Below are 22,552 nucleotides of genomic sequence, written 5' to 3'. Positions count from 1 at the left end.
ATGGCAGGCATAATAAATGAATAAAAGTCATGAGTACAGTTTTTGTTTTGTCTAAAGAGCGACTCAGAAAATTTGGTATCGTTTTCTACTAAATATAAAGTTAAGAGCTTAAAATTTTAATGCACTCACCAAAAAAAAAAAAAAATCTCTATTTCAGAAGAGTGTATAGAGACCCATAGATGTTTTGGTGGTAGTTTGGTGTTTGTTTTATTTTAAATGGGAAGTGTTTAGGGTTTCAAGGCTTTATTCGGAGCCTGTTGAGCATCACCACCACCCTTGTTGATAATTCACTTCGGGCAGCATAGCAGTACTGTCTTCCTCTGATTTTCTGCCTTTGTGAGGATTTGGGTAATTGTTGAGAGGAGGGGTGACTTCAAGTAACAGCTGGTTGAAATCTTCAAGAATCCCAGTCAAACTTCGTTTGTATTGATTGAAATCCCACAATCCATAATATTTGGCCAAAAACTCTGTGGAGACCCTGATATCACATCAGAAGCCCTTAAGAAAGTGATGTTCCCAAGGTGGCAGTATTTATTAAAGACCTGAGTTCAGGATTGAAAATCACCACAACTCATAAATCCCAAAATTAATCATAAGCTTTTATGAAATTGTTCCTTCTAAAGGAGATACAGAGGTGGTAGGAATTTATAACACTGACAGCAGTTTAAAAAGACAGTAAAAATCATTTGTTTTTGTTGTGCTTTATAACGTGAGCTGTGCTTTCATGTACCTTATTTTTATTTAATCTCTACAAATGCACGGTAGGTGGATAAAGTCATTTTATTCACAACAAGCTGAGTCTTAAGGAATTGAAAGAAACAACCCAGAATCTAGAGCTAATAAGTCAGAGAGCCGAGACTTAGAACCTGGATCCCTTAAGTCAGGTCCCCTCTTCTTTCCATGGTTGTGAGGAATCATTTCTCAAGTTTTAAAAATTAATTAAAGAGTCAGTTAAGTATCTGACTCTTGGTATGAGTTCAGATCATGATCTCAGGGTCATGAGATTGAGCCCCTTGTTGGCTCCCCACTCACCAGGGAATCTACTTGAGATTCCCTCCCTCTGCCCCATTGCCGGCTTGTGCACACACTTTCCTTCTCTCTTCCTCTCTCTCTCTCCAAAATAAATAAATCTTTAAAAAAAAAAAAAAGATATTCCTTAGTATTGTAAGAATCATGAAAGACATCAACAGTTTTTAAACTGTTAACCTGCCCTTTCTCCAGTAATTTCCAGGTGTGGTCATCAGGTAGTAGTGCATTTGCCTTGCCTAGAATAGTTAAAAGCAGAATATCAGCTTTGCAGCTTTGAGAATTTATACCTGAATTTATGATTTCCCTCATATTCAATGGCATTTACAATGTGGCAGTATTTATGAATTTGCAGGAATAAAGCCAGGAGATGTAAGGTTTACAGATTCCCATTAATGCCATATAAAGATTGGATAAACGATGGCTTGGTCAGGGCTGGGTAGAAATCCTTATTTAATTTATAGTTGATAAGGTACTGGTTAGTCAGCCCCAAATTTCTAACTCTTTCCTTTGCCTTTATACTGAATCAGGAAAAGGAATATTAAAATATTACTTTTGTATAGCTTTTTACTCAATGTATGTCATTATTCTGTCTTTTCATTTTTACTTTTACTATGATTCTCCCTTTCCATGTGTGTCTGTGTCTTCTTCCTCTTGACTTTAAAAATCTTACTTTCCCTACTCTTTCCTCTAGAGGGAGCACGGTAGCCCAGGAACATTCAAGAATTTGGGGAAACAGTTTTATGCTTCACTTGTGTCAAAAATAGAAAAATTCTATGTACCAAAAAAATTTTTTTTTTTACATTTTACTCAAAATTTCTAGAGATTTCTAGAATCTCTGCTTTCTCATATATAAGAAAATAATTCAGATACTGTTAGAAACTAGTCATAAAGCATTTAAAAATCTGTGAAATTCAAGTTTCGGGGACTCATTATCTTTGACCTTAGCATTACACATCTGCTTGCATTCCAGACACTCCTTGACTTCAGATTTGCCTTTAAATATTTCTTCTCGGGATCCCTGGGTGGCGCAGTGGTTTGGCGCTTGCCTTTGGCCCAGGGCGCGATCCTGGAGACCCAGGATCGAATCCCACATCAGGCTCCCGGTGCATGGAGCCTGCTTCTCCCTCTGCCTATGTCTCTGCCTCTCTCTCTCTCTCTGTGACTATCATAAATAAATAAAAAAAAAATAAAATAAAATAAAATAAAAAAATAAAATAAATATTTCTTCTCATAGGACTTGTCATTTTTGATGATAATCTAACAGAGCTTCCAGCAGCACTACCCCCTAGAATGTTGTGCAGTGATGAAAATGTGCTGACATGTGGCAATGAAATAGTTGAAGAGCGTCTAGTGAGGAACTGAATCGTTAAATTTAAATGGCCACATATAGCAAATGCCTACTGTCTTAGCTCAGGTGAGCCTGTAGACTACAGAGCCTATGTGGCTTGAGACAAGCATGTTCACAAACGTTCAAGAAAAGGGGGGATGGTTTTGTTGGAAACTTCAGAATGGTACTTTAAGGTGTCAGTAAATTTCCAAGTACAAAATTGGTTTATAGATACTCATCCTTATTCATACTGTCTTTTCTCTGAACAGTCTACCTATCCACGTGTATTACATTTTCTTGTTTATCTGTGCACACGTAGTCTCACTCAGCCATAAACTGTCCATCTCTATCTCTAGCACCTCACGTGAATCAGGGCACTCGGTTGGTTTCTCAACAACTTTTTGTTGTAATGGTCCCAGGTCCTCTGAACTTCTTATTTTTTGCTGTTTGCTTTCACTACTTCTCTCATGAGTATCCTGTCTCTGCTCTAGTATCATTCCAGAAGGATAGGGAGGAGTTGGTAAGAAAGTTCCATTGATTTAGGAGCATGACAGTATAGAGATAAGGCAAATCATATTTTTAATCAAAACTAATGAAGATTTTTCTAAGCGTTAGGATTAGATTCAGCTATGAGTCATAAAAATCCCAAAATAATAATGGCTTCAGTAGAGTAGCAGTTTAGTTCTCTGCCACATGGATATCCTGGTGGCATGGCCCTGCTGTTGGCAGCATGCCACACAGTCGGAGACCTGGCTCTTTTCTCTCATTCCCTCACCTTGTATGACCTTCACCTGGTGCTGTAAGATAGTATTATCCACGTTTCCAAGAGCAGATGGGGTGAAAGGACTAAAAATAAGAAAACAAAAGTTGATTCACATTGCTTCTTAGAGAATATTGCCAGAAACTGCTATGTTTCCTCCCTGCGAGGACATCAGTCATACGGCTCTCCCATGGCTGAGGAGGCTTGGACATTGTTGTTTAAATTCTGGGCATTGGGAACCCTGGGTGGCGTAGCGGTTTAGTGCCTGCCTTTGGCCCAGGGCGTGATCCTGGAGACCCGGGATCGAATCCCACGTCGGCCTCCCGGTGCATGGAGCCTGCTTCTCCCTCTGCCTGTGTCTCTGCCTCTCTCTCTCTCTCTCGACTATCATAAATAGATAAATAAAAAATAAAATAAAAATAAAAAAAAATAAATTCTGGGCAGTCACACAACCCACCTAAAATCTTATTACTGTCACAATGGGTAGAGGATATTGGGGGGCAGCTTGGCTACCTCTGCCACATAATAGTGTTTCCCCTTCATTGTGACCTTCCAGTCTTCTTACCTACCCATTTAAATGCTTTGTGTATTTCAGACTCCCCTCATTTCACTGTAATTCTAAAGTAGGATGTTCTTTCCATTTTTATGTTTGGTTCAGAGTCCTCCCCACCCCGCCATGCCCTGAGCCCCCAGCATTGATTTCTATGACCAGCATTTTTTCCTCCCTTTTAGCTGTTACTCTCCAACCAGAGACACACACTTAAATATATATTCTACATAGAAATTTTGAGTCAAAAATTAAATGTCCAAACCAGCTCCTTTATTTCCCAAGAAAAGTCATTGAACTGAAAGAGCTGGTGAGCTTCTGCTGTTCTTTTTTCCCCTTTGGTTCTTGTTTTTAAACAACCCAGTGATCTTCCTCCTGAAACCTTTCCTGCCTGCCCATCTATTTAAGAAAATATTTATTGCACACCCCAAGTAGCCAGGCACTGTGCGGGGCACAGGGCTTGAGTCATATGCTCCCGAGGGTGGAGGGTGGGGAGTGAGGACTGCATTACAGGCAGAAGGTCCACAGTGTAGGGATGAGCAGGGTGTGAGAGAGGCGTTGCTGCCCGAAAAGGCAGGGCAGGTCATGGATATATCATAGGCCACTGAGAAGATTCTCGGCTGTCAGAGCAGAGCACCAAGGTGGAGCGGTTACATAGCTGGGGTGGGAGATGAGGTTTCTTGGTGATTGCATACTCGTCATGCCACACCCAGTTCAAATGCCACCGCTTCTGTGAAGCTTTTTACAAGAGGGCCACACTGGGGCTCATTCCCGTGTCTTAGCACAGGGTCCTCTATTCATGCTACCCCTGGTCATGGGATTGGGTGGTATTGCATCTCTGTGAGCCTCCCTGGAGCCTGTGCTCCCTTGGGTGGCTGCATGCTGCTTCCACATGTTCCCCTCCACCCCTTCTCCTCTGTCATCTATATACTGTCATCTCTGCATCTCCATCCCACCTGACCCTCCAGTGTCCAGCAGAATGGATGGTAAATGTGTGCCAGTTCATTTGGAATTATTCAGTTATTAATAAAGTCACCCGTGGAATCTCTCGTTTCTTTACTTGATCTTCTCCTTTCTGATCCTTCTTGATGGTCAGATATGTTCCCCCCGCCCCAACTTTTGACGGATCATTGAACAGAATTTTTTCTTAAACCCTGTGAGCTGGCAATAGAAATATTCGGTCTGTCTTTGTGTATTTACCCATCAGAGCTGTGCTCTGTGGAGTCCTGGAAACATGCAGCGGTGACCAGCAAAGCCTTCCTGGAGCTTACACTCCAGTGGGGGAACAGGGAGCTTGAAGCAGTGACTGGGAATTAGGTGCGGAGCAGTGCTGTGAAGAAACCTAAAATAGCCTTGAGTGAAAACTTGATGGGAAAGGCCTTCTTTAGCACCTGGCTTTCTGCTTTTGCTCATGTAGTGTTCTGAGTTGCCTCATATATGTTGTTGGTTAAATTGTGCTCAGTCCTGCACTTATCTGAGAGGCGAATGAGGGCAATCACCAGCAAAACCTAGGATTTGTGTTTTGTTTGCTTATTCTGTTTTGTTTTTAAAGCAAGGCAATGGAAACATCCTTTTAAACTTGTATGTCTAAGTGAATCTATTAATACTTATTCTTGTCTGGTAGCCCACAGTAATGTTCTTACCCTGCTTTATTTGAAGGCTCTTGAGATCTGTCAACAGAGAAACTTCGTAGAAGAGACCGTTTATCTTCTTAGTAAGTAGCTTTACTTTTTGGTCCCTGTAAGCTGAGAAACACTGTGGTAACATCATGTACGTTGTCTAAGAGTGGACATGGATTTTATTTTATTTTTTTTATTTTTTTATTTTTTATTTTTTTTAAATTTTTTATTTATTTATGATAGTCACAGAGAGAGAGAGAGAGAGAGAGAGAGGCAGAGACTCAGGCAGAGGGAGAAGCAGGCTCCATGCACCGGGAGCCCGATGTGGGATTCGATCCCGGGTCTCCAGGATCGCGCCCTGGGCCAAAGGCAGGCGCCAAACCGCTGCGCCACCCAGGGATCCCTGGACATGGATTTTAGACCAAAGTCACATAATGCGTAGAGCTAGTCTCTATAAAAATTTAATGCATACAAGGACGTCTGGGTGGCTCAGTGGTTGAGCATCTGCCTTTGACTCAGGGCGTGGTCTCAGGGTCCTGGGATTGAGTCCCACATTGGGCTCCCTGCAGGAAGCCTGCTTCTCCCTCTGCCTGTGTCTCTGCTTCTCTCTCTCTCTGCCTCTCATGAATAAATAATAAAATCTTAAAAAAAAAAAAAAAATAAAGAACCTAATGCATACAAAAGGAGACTTCACAGCTCAGTAGAGAAAGAAGCATTATTTAAGAAACGCTATCTAAATAACACCTGAGTATTGCACAATAAGCCTGTATTGGCTCACACTTCAAAAATGAATTGTAGAAGGGTTAATTTGTTCTTTTTTTTTTTTTTTTTTAATCAGCCTCTTTTACCATCATCTTGGTAGAAAATAATGTTCACTGTCAGTAATCACACCTTGAGTAAATGGAGAAAATGCAATGAATATGAAAGTTTTGGAGAGAGGAAAACTTTTTAGTATCATCTAGCTCTCCATTGTCCCCAGGCCTCTGGCACTGCCTCCATATATCTCAGACTTACTTTCACATTCCTCCAAAATGAACCACTTGCATACAAGCTGTGTTGATGCCTGAAGAATTCATAAGGAAGCTCTGTGCAGATATTTGTAGCATAAACGTGGAGTTCAAACTTTAGGTGTTTTTCCAGCATCACTTCCCGGAAAATATGCCAGTGGAGTCCATTTTTGTCATAATGTCATATTGTCTTTGTAGACAAGCAAGTAGGGAACTTATAAAAGGAGACAATCTCCTTTTTTAAAGTTGTAAAAATTTAAAAATCCTATGCATGTTTTAAAAATTAGCCAATTTTAAGTCCTAAAAAGTGGGAATAATATTTGAAGGAAAAACAAAATGTTATAGAAGGTATAACAAATTGGATATCATTTTATTCGCAGGCCAGCAGTTATCACTTGATAATGGCTGCTCAGAATGAGAAGGATTCAGTTACTGCCCCTCCTATGAGTAAAGCTTTCTACGTATCCTGTATTAAAAACTCATGGAAACTCCTAAAGCCATTAAAATGCCAGGAGGTCAATAAGCAAAGCATGTAGAGATTATTGACCAAATAGAAGCATAGTTGATAAATGCTTTCATTTCCCAACTATAAGGGTTATTGGAAGGCTTTCCTCTGAATCTGGATGAGAAGGAAATGAGGTAGCCCTCTGATAGTTGAGTTTGTGTTTGGCACAAAGTGTATCAAATGACCAAATCCAGAGCTACCTAAAGAGACAGATGGCTCCAAGGCTTTTAAAAGTCTGAACTAGGATCCCTGGGTGGCTCAGTGGTTGAGCGCCTGCCTTCAGCTCAGAGTGTGATCCTGGAGTCCTGGGATCGAGTCCTGCATTGGGCTCCCTGCATGGAGCCTGCTTCTCCCTCTGCTTGTGTCTCTGCCTCTCTGTGTCTCTCACGAATAAATAAATAAAATCTTTAAAAACAAAAAAATAAAAGTCTGAACTATAAGTCTTAACTGTATCTGGGTATGAAGATGTCCAAAAGAAGTATCGATCTGACAGAGGGAAGTAGGAATCTGAGGGACCTGGGTTCAGATTCCAGAGCTGCCAGTTAGTAGCTGTATGATCTTGGCAGGTTACTAATGTTTCTGTATCCTCTTCCATGAAGTAGAAATAATAGTAGAATGTACCTTGTTGGATTATAGTAATTATTAAATGATGTAATTTATGTGAGGCACTTAAATGAGTATACAGCACAAAGGAAACACCCAGTAAATAGAAGGTAATTATTTCCGTATGTTATAAATAGTAAATGCTAATATCACATAAGAAAATACGCTAAAAAATTAAAAAAAAAAGAAAATATGCTTTTGTCGTAACTTTCAAGGCAGAAGATACATAAACAAGAGATATGTTGATTCTTCAAAAAAGTTTTATTAAAACATCCTAAATGTCGGGTGCCTGGGGGTGGCTCAGTCAGTTGAGCATCTGCCTTTGGCTCAGATCATGATGGATCAATAACTGCATCAGGCTCCCTGCTCAGTGAGGAGTCTACTTCTCCCTCTCCCTCTGCTGCTCCTCCTGCTGTGCTCTATCTCTCTCAAATACATACAGAGAGACAGACATACGTACATACATACAAAAAATATTTTTAATATTAAAAAGCATTATAAATGAAGTATTTCTCACATCTTTGCTAGGCCGAATGGGTAATAGCCGAAGTGCCCTGAAGATGATCATGGAGGAATTACAGGATGTTGATAAAGCAATTGAATTTGCCAAGGAGCAAGATGATGGAGAACTCTGGGAAGATCTGATTTTATATTCCATCGACAAACCACGTAAGCAGAAAAGCCATCTGTGATCAGACCTGTTTTCTCTCAGTACATCCAGTTATGTCTAGAGTAAGAACTATCTCAAGACACATTCGGTGAAAAATATGGTGAAGTATCCATAATAAAAATAGGCTTGGTACATTATAACGATGTCTAGTACTCCTTCTGTGCAGAGAAGCCTGGAGCCTCATCACTCTGCATTACCTGAATGTGTAAGCAAACAGGTGGTTAGCCTGATGTTATTTGTTCACTGTGTCCCAATGAAGCATGTTCCTCCATACTGTACCCGGATTGAATAAATGTGATATGACTTCATTTTTTTTTTCAGTTTGAATACAGGGGCATTTGTTTTGAAAATATAAAGCCCTAACCAGTCTCTTTTTAGGGCAGCCTTGAACTGTCACTAGACACTGACCATCTTTGGACATCTGTTGCCCTGACAGTACCTAGTCTCTGTCCTGTCCTACCCCACTTCCTCAGTGCAGCACCAGGAGTATGTGTGTGTGCGCGCGTGCACATGTGCAGTGCCTCTGCGTGACTGTCTCCATCAGGTCTCCCAGTTTGGAAAGAAATATACAGGCACCTCTCAGTAACCTGACCCTTTTGTGAAGATCTAGAAATGATTCAGAAACTGGTGGTAGTGATTTAAAGTTGGCCCCCTTCCCACCATTTTTTAGTAAGAAGGCTTATCTGTTTCAGGATTTTCAGGTTTTAGAAACTGCTCTTATGCTTGTATTTTCATAAGAGATACAAGAGGATAATGTGATTCAAGTCAAATTCAGATGTAGATGGTCACAGGCACGTGCATCTTTGAGAATGTAGGTCAGCGTGATAAAGCTGTAACTCACAGATGTCCAAGGAAGCAGGGTGAGCAAAATGGAACGCATATGACCTGGGCCTGCAGTCTGCCCTGCTGGTGAATTTGGGCTTTTAGCTTGCTAGTTTTGTGGCCTGAATGAATTAGTTAACCACCCCATTTGCTTTGCCTGCAAAAGGGACGAATAACATTTGTACCTTGCAGAATATTGGAGAAAAGCGTGTGACCGCTGAGCCGTAGTGTAAATTCTCTAGAAATGTTAATTGTATTCCTTTGCCACTACCGGCTGTGTTCCGGTAATCACCTCTTCTCCATCTCCTTGTAACTCATGGAGCTCCTCCTATACATCATGAAGTAAAAGGAAAGTTAGTTTTTGAGACTTCAGAAATCCAAATGGTTTTAACACTTACCTTAAAAAAAAAGTAATTTTTTATTTGCATCCCTTTTGGCCTAAAACTGCTTTGTGTACCTTGCCAACGTGCTAATTGTTGTGCTGGTATTCTGCAGCATTTATTACTGGCTTGTTGAACAACATTGGCACGCATGTGGACCCAATCCTACTGATTCACCGTATTAAGGAAGGGATGGAGATTCCCAATTTGAGAGATTCCTTGGTGAAGATTCTGCAGGACTACAATTTACAAGTAAGTATCCTTTCTGGGACAAGTCAGCATGGGGAGTGAGCTGAGCTGACTTTGGATTTTTGGATCTAGGGTTATTTTAGATAACAAAGAATTCAGTTGGATAGTTACCTTTTATGTAGGCCCAGGTATTTGGGAAGCTCATGAAGTAGAGAAAATCTCAGCCTTTAAGGAAGCCATCCAATTGTTTAACCATCCCCAAATTTTCTCTCCTTGATGAGCAGGCATTTTTACATTTATGTGGTAGATATGGTATGGTGTTGGGAAGGGTAAGGGGTAGTTAGAGTGGCTGCTAGACCCCTCAAGCCACTTTTAAGTAGAATGAGTATTGTGTCCATTGGGGGGAATAAAAAGTCTTTCAAATAATTTGATAGTTTCCTAGAAGCTACTCAGTAATCCATTGCCTGAAACATGTTTAAATACATGATTTTATTTAACTTTTTGTCTGTTTTCTACACTAGCACAACTTTGTTATCTGTAATAAATCAGAATTTGGGATAAAAGCAATGGAACCCATTATTTTCATATAAACAATTAATATGTTAATTTCAAAGCATCCTAATCTTTTCTTTAAAAGAACCCTCACAATTACTATTTTTCAAGGTGCTGATAGCTTTGTAGAACTTGAAACTGTTTAAGGCACATTTCTTTAACAATTGGGACTGCTCTTTCTCTTCTTCACTTGAAAATTAGTTTTTATTATAATACGGAGGCAAATTGCTTTCCTAGAAACGTAAAGATTTTGCAGGTAGAGCCAGAACATGACATTGTAGGGAGAGAAGTGGTTAGCAGGTTCAGTAGAGGAGCATCGTGATGAGGGCTTGTGGGGCCCCCGGCCACTGTGAGGGTGCAGCGTGGGGTGGGACTCAGGTAAGAGGCAGAGGAACAGGACCAGAAGTTGAGGAAGTTTGGTGGCATTAAGAAGAGAAGGAAGAGATGAAAAGAAATGACAGAGCTGAGGGAATAAGAATGTCAGGCCTGGGAGTGGGATGTTATTACATTAAAATTTCCTTGTGAACTTTTACAGGAAGCAGGGTGAAGGTCGGGGTCATTGGCATGGAATCAGTCCAGGAATTGTGAGGGCAGTGAATCATCCCCACAGGCACCAAGGGATGGGGCGGGAGGGCAGCAGCTGGGCTCCAGCATTCTCCATGAACCAAGAGGCGAGGCACATGAGCACTGGGGCTGTATTGCTGGTAGTTGAGCTTCGAGGAGGAGAGGTTTTCCTGCCTGCAGGATGGAGGAGAATAAGAGCCTTCCTCAGGAGGCTAATGGGGAGTCGGGGTCCTGGGAGAGAGTCTGTTCTGCAGAAAGCTTCAAGATATACAGGTGTTTATTTTACAGAGGAATTGGGAGGTTTGCAGACAGCCCAGGGAAACATTCTGGGAGGGAGGAGAGAGTAGGAGAGGAATGGGTAAATAGACAAGCAGAGCAGCAGGGGGGACCTTGCAATTTGGACAGTGCCCGAGGGCTGCAGGAATGTGGTCCAGGTGGGGAATATGTCACCATTTCCCAGGTGAGAACCAGGCGTTGGGGAAAGTGGTTTCCATGTTGGACCTAAAGCCCTGTCTCTGAGTATGCCAGGACTTGCATGGAGTTTCAAACCCAGATATACTGAGAAGTCATTTAGGTGTAGTGTGTCTGAGCATCTCTGCACCAGGGGAGGTGACAAAATGATCACTCCTCGTCCTCCTGCTTAGCAGTGCATGAAGCTTAGCCTCAAGCTTAGAGGTTGAAAATATGCCTTATTTTTACCCCAGGCTCTACAAGGCCTTCAGAAACACCTAATAAATCCCTCTTACAAGGCTCTTAATCCAGAGAACCAAGCTCATCGGCACCATTGGGTTTCACTGCTCATTCATTTTTCATGAATAAATTTGCATAGTTCCGAGTCAACCGGGAATAAAAATAAACTATTAGATGCAAAATGAATTCCGTATAAAAAATCATCCACCAAAACAGTTGTTAAGCCAGTATTTTATCCTCTTTGTTATATTTTTAAATGTACTGAGAGCTTTTCCTTAGGAGGTGTAAGTATGCAGTAAGTATGATGTGTGGAGGAACTAGGAGTGACTTAGCCAGTGGATCCCATAAACCTGACCAGGGAATGGCTTCTGGGACGAGGAGAGGGACCCTTGAGGAAGGTGGCTGAATCTGTAAGAACTGCACCACCATCTCCGCTGTGGCTCACACATCAAGTTGGAGGGTACAGAGAGAGAATACTCACCTTGGGCTCCTGCTTCTTTCTTACATATGAAGAAAGAGTTTGGAAGTTTTTTCTACGGAAAAGGCTACTATTGCATTAATGACCTTTTCTTTTTTTTTTTAAGATTTTATTTATTTATTCATAAAAGACACAGAGAAAGAGGCAGAGGGAGAAGCAGGCTCCATGCAGGAAGCCTGATGTGGGACTCGATCCCGGGGCTCCAGGACTGCTCAACCGCTGAGCCACCCAGGCATCCCCATTAATGACCATTTATTTTCTTTCTCTGGGCCACTTGTTAAGAGATCGCCATAAAAATAATTTATAGAGCATTTTGAAGTGTCTAGAAAAGTTTTACATACCTTTTTTTGACTCTCTAGTTTCTTTTGTTTGTTCCATAAAAGTATAGTTTATTTGCACACATCCTCACAGAATAAAAATGGCTAGCCCTGTTAATCCCAAAAATTGGGGGGAGGGGAATTTTAGAGATTCACGTTTTTTTTGTTTTGTTTTGTTTAAGATTTTACTTATTTATTCATGAGAGACACAGAGGAGAGGCAGAGACAGGGAGAGGGAGAAGCAGGCTCCATGCAGGGAGGCTAATGCAGGACTTAATCCCAGATCCCAGGATCACGACCTGAGCCAAAGACAGGTGCCCAACCGCTGAGCCACCCAGGCTTCTGAGATTCACGAATTTGTAAGAACCTGGAGCCTCCTCTGCTGGGGTGGGGCAGTGGGGAAGGGCCCCGGGGGCTCTTGTAAACCTTTCAGCAAACCTGAGGATCTGAGGTCAGGTGTCAGGGAAAGAAAGGGCTTCTTGGGACCTCTTGCTCATCTGCCTTGGGGATATCTCAGCAGCAGATTTACAATGAAGCATGCTGCCCTGGGAAACCTATTTGGGCCACTGAGAATGTGTCCGGGAGCTCACTCACTAGCTAATTGGAAACAGAAGGCAAGAAAAATGGGGAAAAACTTTAAAATGAGTATCTCTCCTTGTTTTAAAATCTTGTTTTCTAAAATGCAACAATTTTCTTCAACTGAAGTTCAGTATGAGGTGTGTTAGAGGTCTGTGATGTCATTAAAACGAAGGAAGACACATCCTCAGCCAGGATTGCAGTGTTGAAGTTCTACAGTTTACTTCGTCATACGGTATACGTCATAGATATACGTCATATGTGTTTATACCTTGTTACACTGTTAGTGTAATTACTCAGCAACTGTTAGACGCTTCATGAAGTCAGTGAGATAAAAGTAGCCCTTATCGTCCTTTATAAACTTGAAATGTTTCTAGGCCGGATTTCAAGGACAGATAGCATTTGTTTTGATATGAAATTATTTGCAAAACAGTATGGCATAAATGATATTTCAATGTTGACATTAAGCTAACAACAGTTTCCAAATTATTTTTATGCTGTAAACTTATTTTTATACTTTATATTTTTAAAATATTATTTATAAAGTTAGCATTCATTTTTTTTTTTTTAATGTTCCTCAAGAATTCCAGTATCTATGTTCTTACTGCCTTTTTTGACTGTCATTTCATCAACAATGCAGTCACTAGGACCTGTCATCTCTGTTTCCCATATGGGAAGACTGTCTAAAAGTGGTTTTATTTACACTTTGCCAGTGTGGGATGGTGATGAATTGGGCTTGACCCCACATCCTCTGACTGCATCTTGAGTAGACCACCAGTTGTTCCGTGGCGCTCTGGAGATGCATTCATGGTCCTGGCATGTTATGACAACAGACGAGTACACGGGGTTGAACAAGCAGTCTATTTGAAGAGCAGTGGGCACGGTGTTTGCAGAGCTGGAGTCCAGTCCAGTCCTGGCTTTCCCAGCAACAAGACTGGTGATCTTTGGGAGGGCACTTCATCTTCCTGGATCTCAGTTTTCCCATTAGATTAAATGAGTGTTTGTCAAGCGTGGCTCCACATCAGAATTATCTAAATTCTTTAAAAAATTACTTAGTTTCAGGTGCCACCCCAGATCTGCTGGATTAGAATCTCTGGGGGAGGACTAGGGGCTCATGTCCTTCAACCATCTTGAGATTTCTTAGGCTCAGCCTGGCACACGTATGTGCATTGACATTTGACCTTGAGGAACCTCAAGATTTGGTAATCTCTAAAGTATCTTCTGTGTCTCACTTTCTTATGCCTTTCTGCTGTGCCACAGTTCTGTATTGTTCCTCATCTCTCTCTACTTTGAGATCCAGAGACAAATTAAGAGGAATAGTGACTTTTTTTCTTACCTACCTATTTTGGGACTCAGGTGGGTTTCTTTTCATTCACAGTACATAAGCTCTTAATTTCTTCTAAGAGATATTTTTAAATGTATATAGATCCCTGAGATAAACTTTTAAAATGGACTTTTCCCTTTCAGATTGTTTTTTTTTTTTTGGCCTCATAACAGCTTTTAGGTGACCTAAGTGGCCCGTGACAACCAGCTCTGGCTTCTTTAATCAGTCTGGCATATGTATACTTTGTGCTGTTGTAACTGCAGATAGGATTGTATTTGTAATATTGGTTTTGAACTTCAACATGAGACCTTAGAGCCTTCCTATCTTTTCCTTATTTCTCTGCAGTTCATCATGTTTGACGATAATCCCAACAAAAAGAAAAGCTTTTCAATTAGAATTCAGATCCCATAGCATCATAGCCTATATGCTGGGTGAGGAATGAGGTAAATGGTTTCCCAGGCTACCTCTTGTATCATACTGGGGCTTGTAAACCCAGGTAACTATGTGTCATTTGCAATTCTAATGAGAAGCACTGCAGTATGAACAAGGCAATGTCAGCAAGAAGTTCAACATTCACAGAATCTTTTAAAATAAAAATTTCAAAAACTCTGTAATTTTTATGGCATTTTTCCCACAGCAGCTGTTTCTAATAAGCCATAGTAACTTCACTGATGTACAATTCTTTTATTGTGTTATAAAATATCTATGAGTCCAGTGCTTTTTCCTTTTCATTGGGATGATTATCAATGATGATGAACTACAGAGAAATAAGGAAAAAGACAGAGAATCTAAAGTCTCATGTTGGTTTTCAACAGCTATTTTATAGATACTTAAATTTATGATACAACAAGGTATGCTTATAACAGATTGATTATAGACCCTCCTAGTGGCTATCTTGAAAATAATGAGGATAAAGGTAATGCTGAAAAGCTTTGAACTATGGAGAAAACAGTGTAATAACAAGAAAACAAGAGTTGCTGAGAAGAATGTGTGGGAAGAAAAAAATTTTAAAAAGTCCCATAAGAAAAACGAACCTCTGAAAGATAATATTGTACTTGCCTTGTAATGCCCACAAGTACTTTTTAAGATGAAGGCTTGATGCCATTACGAAGTTGAGGAAAGACAAGACCAGTGGTTTACTTACCTTGGTGAAATTCTAATAGATACAGATTCTAATTTGAGATTTAGATTACACAGAAGAATGAAAAATGATATGACAATCTTAATATTTCCAAGAACTGGAAAACACTAGATCAATCTCAAAGGCATTATTAACAAGTCCATTTAAAACACAGACATGAAAGAAAAAAAAAAAAAAGGTCCTGTAAGAAAAAGTAGAACAATATGAACAGAAAATAAGAATATTTGAAAAGTAACCCAATAGAACTCTTTGAAACTATGTGTGTATTCACTTAAACTGTCAATTCAGTGCAAGGTCAGTAGCAGATTGGACGCAGCAGAAGGGGAGAATTAACTGGAAGATCTGATGAAATTGTTCAGTATGCAGCACAGAGTAATTAAGAGATAGAAGATACAAGAGTGGCTCACAGAGACATGGAGGTTAGACTGCACATGTCCTCAACCACAGGGCTTATGGAGAAGAGAATCAGAAGACTAACAGGAAAACCTCTAACAAAGTTGATCAAGAAAATAGAAGATATATATATGTAATATATATATCAGGAACAAACAAGGGGGACATAACTAGAGATGCAGACAAGATTTAAAAAATAAGTAAATGCTACAATTTTGGTATATTTGAACAATCAAATAATTGTCAAAGAAGATACAAATTACCAACTTTAAAGAGCAAATAGACCTATAGTCATTAAATCAGTAGTCAGAACATAAAGCTACAATAAAAGTATCTCTAGAATCTGGATGTCAGCTCTGGGTTTTTGTTTTGTTTTTAATATTCGCCTTGACTGGGGAAAAGGCCCCTGGGCTAAATTCACCCACAACCCATGCTGTCTGGGATTTGAGAGGAGCATGTGTTAGTGTAGATGCCTGGGAATAGCACACTCCAGGTGTATTCCCAGACTCCCCTTCTCAGTGGCATGAATCAAAAACTTGACATCAGGACATCTACAGTTCTAGAGGTGAGAACGACCTCAGTATGAAGAAAGGCAGTATGCGTCTCTGAGAGCAGCATTCACTGTGACCCAGAGCTGGACCGCAGTGACATGGTGATGCTGTCATTATGTGAATCTCGTGGCAGTTACAGGTGACTGCATGGAAATCCTGCAGGAAGATCCATCAGGCCAGAAAGGTGGGCCTCAGACGGTGCAATACAGAGCCTCTCTGCCCTTCGGGCCTTGAATGCCTCCCTCTTAGAAAAGCAACAAGTTCTGGTTAAAAAAAAAAAAAGGCACCTGGCTTAAGCACACCTCACACAGCCTCTCTTTTTTTTTTTTTTTTTTTTTTTTTTTTTTAATTTTTATGATAGTCACACAGAGAGAGAGAGAGGCAGAGACATAGGCAGAGGGAGAAGCAGGCTCCATGCACCGGAAGCCCGATGTGGGATTCAATCCCGGGTCTCCAGGATCGCACCCTGGGCCAAAGGCAGACGCCAAACCGCTGCGCCACCCAGGGATCCCGCCTCTCTTAATTTCTAATAAGACACCTAGGAAAACCCAGGGCAGCCTGGAAACACACTGGGGCCAGTAGAGTGGGGTGGAAGGTAGAGTGGGTTGCCTCTAGGTCTCTTGCTAAAAGCAGGTGGAAAGACTTTGTCTCCATCCCTACTGGGTCTGAAACACAAAGCGTGGGGCCAGCGAGAAACGGCAGCCTGCCCTCTGCGTCCCAACTTCTGAGACTGCTACAGTGTTCCTACCACTCCTAATCCTCCAGGCAGGGATGGAGAAAATACGTAATGAAGCCTACCAAGTAACAGGAAAAATGCATAAAGAAACAAAAAGTACAGTGCTGGGATGAAGAAAATGAATTTTGTACCAGGGTGTTAATATCTGTGGTCATTTTTCAGTTGTTAGCCCCCTTAAGAGCCATCAAATTTGAGGGTTAACAGGGACACATTACATCCTTGGGACTGCGCTCAACAATTTGGATTGGAAAGAAAGAGGGATTGGAGCCGGGCCGGGATTTAGGACAGAAATGACATCTGTTTAGTTTCCGTGTGCCCTGTTCTCATATGACAGGGACCCAGTTATAGATGAGTACGATAGATGGATTTATCAAATAGAGGATTTAGGAATAGCAGGTTATCCATTCTGGGCAAAGATCTGGAGGTTGCAGTGAGCAGGTCACATAGGGGCCAAACTGCTGGAGAGAGTCCACATTAGGAAGCCCTGTAAGATGACGTTAGGGTTGGTTAATGCAGCCTTCCTTGTCAGACTCTGCAACTTATATTTGATTTCACAAACGCCACAGAAACTACTGTATATTCATATGTGCAGTTGTGGCTGAATGGGGGCTTAGAAAGGTTGGTCTGAGCAGTTTGGAGAGAAAAGCGTAGCGAAGGCAGGAAAGCAGTAAGTGCCTCATTGGACGATTTCAAACACCAATTTTTGAATCCGCAGTGAGAGGGTTCACCCCCATACTTGAGTCTTTTAAAAATGCCTTTTTTATTACAATGTATGCATTAGATTCTACTTCGTGAAGGTTGCAAGAAGATTCTCGTAGCAGACTCTTTATCCTTACTAAAGAAAATGCACCGAACTCAAATGAAAGGCGTTCTGGTTGATGGTGGGTAAGATGGAAGTGATCATATCAGAACCCTATACCTTGCTTTCAGAAGAGACCGGGCAAGTAGAAGTACTGTATGATCCAAGTGTGTGTGTTTCCTTGCAGAGGAGAACATCTGTGAATCGTGCCTTTCTCCTATTCTCCCATCAGGTAAGGCGGTTGGGAGGGGGGACATTCTCAGGTGTGTACTCATTACTAAATTATATAACTTTTGGGAGAATCCAGTTTAGAGAAGAACTTCAGCCCACAGCCCTACTCAGTTGTACACCAGCGCCACCCCTTGAACGTGGAGGTGCTCACACTTGGGGGGGGGGTCTGCATTCCGCAGGAGGCTCGTTAAACCCCAGATTGCCAGCCCCACCCCAACAGGTGCAGTCCCCAGAATTGGCAGTTCCGACCTGTTCCCAGGTGATGTGGATGCTGCTTCAGGGGGCACTGTTTGAGATACCAGGGCTTTGGAGTAAGACAGAATGGAAACTACCACCAACAACGTTTAAATTCCAAGGAAGAAGAATCGCGTATCTGGGGAAAAGATGGGATAAGAGGCCTCCTGTTTTCTTTAAACTTTTTCTCTGCTGTATGATCCTAGGCCTCTAAGTTTTCCCACGTTTCGACAGAAACCTACTACTTGCCATCTAATTGGAACATACGTGTGTATTTATAGTTGGTAGATCTATCTATCTATCTATCTATCTATCTATCTATCTATCTATCTATATAAGGTCACATGTAATCACAACACCTCACAGAAGGAGAGGACAGAAGAGAAAATTCTGTAATTTGAAAGAAAACATAGTTATCAGGGTACAAGAAGTTTTTTTTTTTTTTTTTAAATATAAATTCAGCATAGGTGCTTAAAGAGGTAGCTGCTGTAGGATTTACTTTGCTTTAAGGGATTATATAATAGGACAGAAGCACGAGAATTCGTTCTATTGGGGTCTTTCCTAGAGGAAATAGTGTCCATGGTGAAGACAGCAGTGAGCACAGGAGAAGCTGGGAGCTCACGTGGTGGTTTCAGGTAGCGTTTTAACAGAAATGCAGACGAGCGCGCCGCATCATAGGATCAAGGTCCTGCTGGAGCACACACAGCTCTGCGAGGTCCCCGCCTGGGAAACTAAGCACATGATGCCCTGATGGCACTGAATGGCTTTGGCAAAGGCAGGAGGTGAACTAGCAGGATTTTCCTAAGGCCCCAAATGGACTTCAGTTGATGGTGTGCAGCTCCTGGGGAGGAGGGCATGTACATACACACTGATCCTAACTTTCAAAACAGGCGTGGTTCCATTTGCTGTGAGTTGGTCCCTGGATCGTAGTCCTCACTGATGCGGCGTCCAGGCCGGTGAGCTGTGACGCAGAGACCACCCCTCAGGGATGCGTTTGTGAATATGTAATCCTCCCAAGGCAGCTGCTGGCTGGAAAATTAAAACTGCAGCTGGACTTTCATTCAGGATGGGTTCAAGTTCCTGGTCTGCTCTTTGTACTGAGTTCTCCCGTGTCTTTGCTGCCCTCTGCCCCCTAGATGCAGCTAAGCCCTTCAGCGTGGTGGTCTTCCACTGCCGCCACATGTTCCACAAGGAGTGCCTGCCCGTGCCCAGCATGGTGAGTTGGCTGCCTGGCAGCTACCAACTAAAGAAAAAAAACTGATGCAGTTGGGAGCTCAGCAGTATACCCGTCAGCCTGCGGCTCTGTGGCTTCTCTGAATTTGTTTTCTATCATATAAGAAAAATGATTTCTCAGGTGCATCCTGTACTATCCAGTAGCCCCCCCCCTCACCCGTGGTGTCAGTTACCAGGGCGGTTGGCCGTCTGGAAGCTGATGATCCTCTTCCTGACGAATAGCCAGGTCAGTAGCCGCCTAGCGCTAGCTCACAGGCAGTTCCTCTCCTCGTCACAAGCAGAGTGACTGTACAGCAGGAGAGAGGAAACCACATTCGCCTTGCATGACAGTCTGGTGCACTAGTCCCTGATCTCTTACTGTGCCTCGTTCATCGTGAGTAGGTATGCACAGAAAAAACAGTACGTTCAGGGCTGAGTACTGTCTATGGCATCGGACATCCACCAGGGGGTTGGAGCATACTCCCAAGGGTAAAGGGGGATTACTGCGCGAAACATCACACAGGCGTACTCACCGGGGGGAATTCCTTTAGGGAAAATTGAGGACTGTCAAGCTAGGGCGAAACGACACACAGAACAATTTTACAGTTTGTAGAACTTTCTCAGCCTGATTTCTGTATCACGACACTACTGTTTTTAGTGTCCTGCTTCCCGCCCCCCCCCCCCCCCGCCCCCCAGGTCACATTGCTGTCGTTTTGCTTTGAGGTATCCTTTGAGTCACAGTAATAGCTGGTGTAGACAGAACCCTATGTGAACCAGCAGCATCTCCAGGGAAAGGAGTGCTGTTTCATAGCCCCTCACCCCCACTACTGCTCCCGTAAAATATTTCTGAATATGAGAGTAGAAAGAGCTTTTTTAAATTCTGTGTCTTTCAAATTACACCTTTAGAGCTCCCCTGCGCAGTTCTGCGGCATCTGCAGTGCCAAGCACCGCGGACCAGGAAGTGCCATTTTGGAGATGAAGAAGTAGCCACTTCCGTTTGTCCTCCTCTTCCTCACCACCCTTGAAGACTGTTGTCGCAGCCCCAGCAGCATCTGTTGACACCAGTGCTGTTAAGAGATTTGTACATGTTTATGTTCCGCTCAAAAAAAAGTTTCACCATCTTCGCCTGTCTACTCGAGCTTTCTCTGTGCAGCTGATGAAGTTGGGCTTTTCCCCATCCATGCCTTGAAATATTTGGGCTCACAGTCCATATTTCATCATATGTCTGGCTCCATCTTTATTTGGGGATGGAAAAGTCAGTCTGGGAGTTGGAAATGAATTTCTAGATCCTAGTAAAACTGTCCACTGAGCAGCCCACTGCAAGGGGTCCCCGCTGCCTAAGCGCATCATCAGGGGAGCTGCCCAGCCAGCGCTTGCTGCCACTTGGACCTGCTTCCAGAAGCTCTGCTGGCATCAGGCCTCACCTTCTGGGTTTGGCTATTTTTTTAATGTCATCAACATTATGTAGTTATTTTCTTAATAGGTGTTGAATGAAACATTGTGTAAATTGTCACTTATTCAAGGGCATCTGGGAATGACAGGAGGAGGCTGCCGTCATGCTGTCTTACGGAGACTGATCATGTGTTCTGTGCGTCCTGACGACTTGCAGCGTCTGTCGATTGAATAAATGTTAGCTCTTTCCCGTGACGAAAGACTCACTGCTAGTGGGTTGAACTTCAGTCTGGAATCCTGGCACACTGCGTGGAGGGTGTGATGGGTCGTGGTTTGGTTTTGCCAGCAGGGAGGGAGGGACACCGTAGAGTCCGAGGGATTCTCAGGAGAAATGGGGCTGTCCTGTGATGGAGGGTGGGCACGAGTTTCCTGGAGCCTTCTCTGGAGCCGTGTCGGCCCCCGTGGAACAGAGAGAACATCGCATGCACACAGTTACTGGCTTCATCCGTCTTGGGATATGTTGCCATCTTCTTGCCAGGGGCGTATAAGTATGGAAGGCCCCGGGCTGTCACCACTCTCAGCCCCACAATGCGAATAAATGCAACTTTGTGCTTTTTTGGGGGGCGGGGAGGAGAAGGTGGGATGCCAGCAGGTCCTGAGCACATACCACTGACGCTGGCCCAGCCACTCCCATAAGCAGCGTCTCCTCTCATGCTCCCAGCACCCCCGGGGGGATACCACACCCCTTGGTTCCTGACAAGCGCTGAAACGGAGAGACGCTATCACAGGGGTGGGGGTGAGCTCCAGAGCAGGGCTCTGTTCAGGAAATCGGGGTGGGAGGAGGGAATTCAGAGCAAATTCATGGCACATCTCCCCAGTGGAGTCCCAAAGAATACTCTGGCAGACCACAGGCTTTTCCCACTGGTCTTCAGTGTCCTGGAAAGTTCTCCGCCCCCTCAGCATCTTCTCCCCTCCTTCCAAGACTAGTGCTCTTTCTGCTCTCTTTCCCTTTCGTTCTAGCCAGAGAAATCCTTCCTTCCCAAGAAACCTCACAAGCCTGTTTGAAACACAGGTAAGAAGCGGAGCTACTGCGCTTAGGTTGGAGAAGAGGCGGCGGTTGTAAAGCGCATGTTTCACCTCGCCTCCTTACGGGAGGCCTTTGAGTGCAAAACAGCCAAGTTCAAAGTTATTTTGTGAGAGTGGCTTTCTTTTGCTTTTAGCCAAAAGGGTTTTATACCAGTTTAAGAAGTTCTTAACAGATTTTTCATCTGGCTGTAACAGTGTTAAACCACATATTTCACATTCTAAAAACATTCGAGTAGTTCCTATGTGTCGGACGCTATTATAAAGACCTTGTCCTAACCCCACCCTGTGAGATTGGAGCCCTGACTCTCCTCGTTTTACAGGTGAAAAGGCTGGAGCACGTAAAGGCCAAGCCATCCGTCTGAGGTCAGGTAGCAGGCAAGAGAAGAGGCCTGCAGCATCGGTGATCTTTAAAAAAAAAAAAAAATCACATATATAGTGGCAAAGTATGTATTTGACGTGTTGTCAGTATGTAGAAAGTAAAATCCAGTCTCCTCACAGAAGGGGATTTCTTATAAACTGGCCAATAGCTTACAGAATCATTGAGAGGACCGAGGGGACCGTCAACAGGAAGAGCTTCCAGGAACACCTCACAGAGCCCCCCAGGACTGGGCTGCCGGGGGCACCCCCAGCCCACCTTCGTCAGGACAGGCGGCACAGAGCATGCAGACCACTACTTGTAAGGAAACCGTAAATAAAAATACAGTCTCAGTTTCTCTCAAAGTTTGCTCAGTAACACTGAATGAAATAGTGTGTGTGTAGGAGACATGGCTTGGGCTCGACCTCAGACCAGCTGCTTCTGGCTTCTCTGACCAAGTCTT

General features: G+C 42.8%; 1 protein-coding gene across 2 annotated transcripts in view; it reads left to right on the top strand.

Annotated features, from left to right (window-relative positions):
• VPS41 (VPS41 subunit of HOPS complex) overlaps positions 1–20,903 on the top strand; it is a 164,852-nt gene extending 143,949 nt beyond the window's left edge. For both annotated transcript variants that reach the window (XM_026006642.2, XM_072760038.1), the window contains exons 23-29: positions 5,323–5,377; positions 7,926–8,066; positions 9,385–9,521; positions 17,562–17,661; positions 17,767–17,811; positions 19,181–19,260; positions 20,163–20,903. In XM_026006642.2, the coding sequence (XP_025862427.1) occupies positions 5,323–5,377; positions 7,926–8,066; positions 9,385–9,521; positions 17,562–17,661; positions 17,767–17,811; positions 19,181–19,260; positions 20,163–20,243 (639 nt within the window). In that variant the 3' untranslated portion in view covers positions 20,244–20,903. The remainder of the gene's footprint in view (positions 1–5,322; positions 5,378–7,925; positions 8,067–9,384; positions 9,522–17,561; positions 17,662–17,766; positions 17,812–19,180; positions 19,261–20,162) is intronic.
• Positions 20,904–22,552: the final 1,649 nt, after the last annotated feature.

Source organism: Vulpes vulpes, chromosome 5 (assembly GCF_048418805.1).
Source record: "Vulpes vulpes isolate BD-2025 chromosome 5, VulVul3, whole genome shotgun sequence".
In the NCBI taxonomy this organism is placed as follows: domain Eukaryota; kingdom Metazoa; phylum Chordata; class Mammalia; order Carnivora; family Canidae; genus Vulpes; species Vulpes vulpes.
This window is presented reverse-complemented; position numbering and strand designations above follow the sequence as displayed.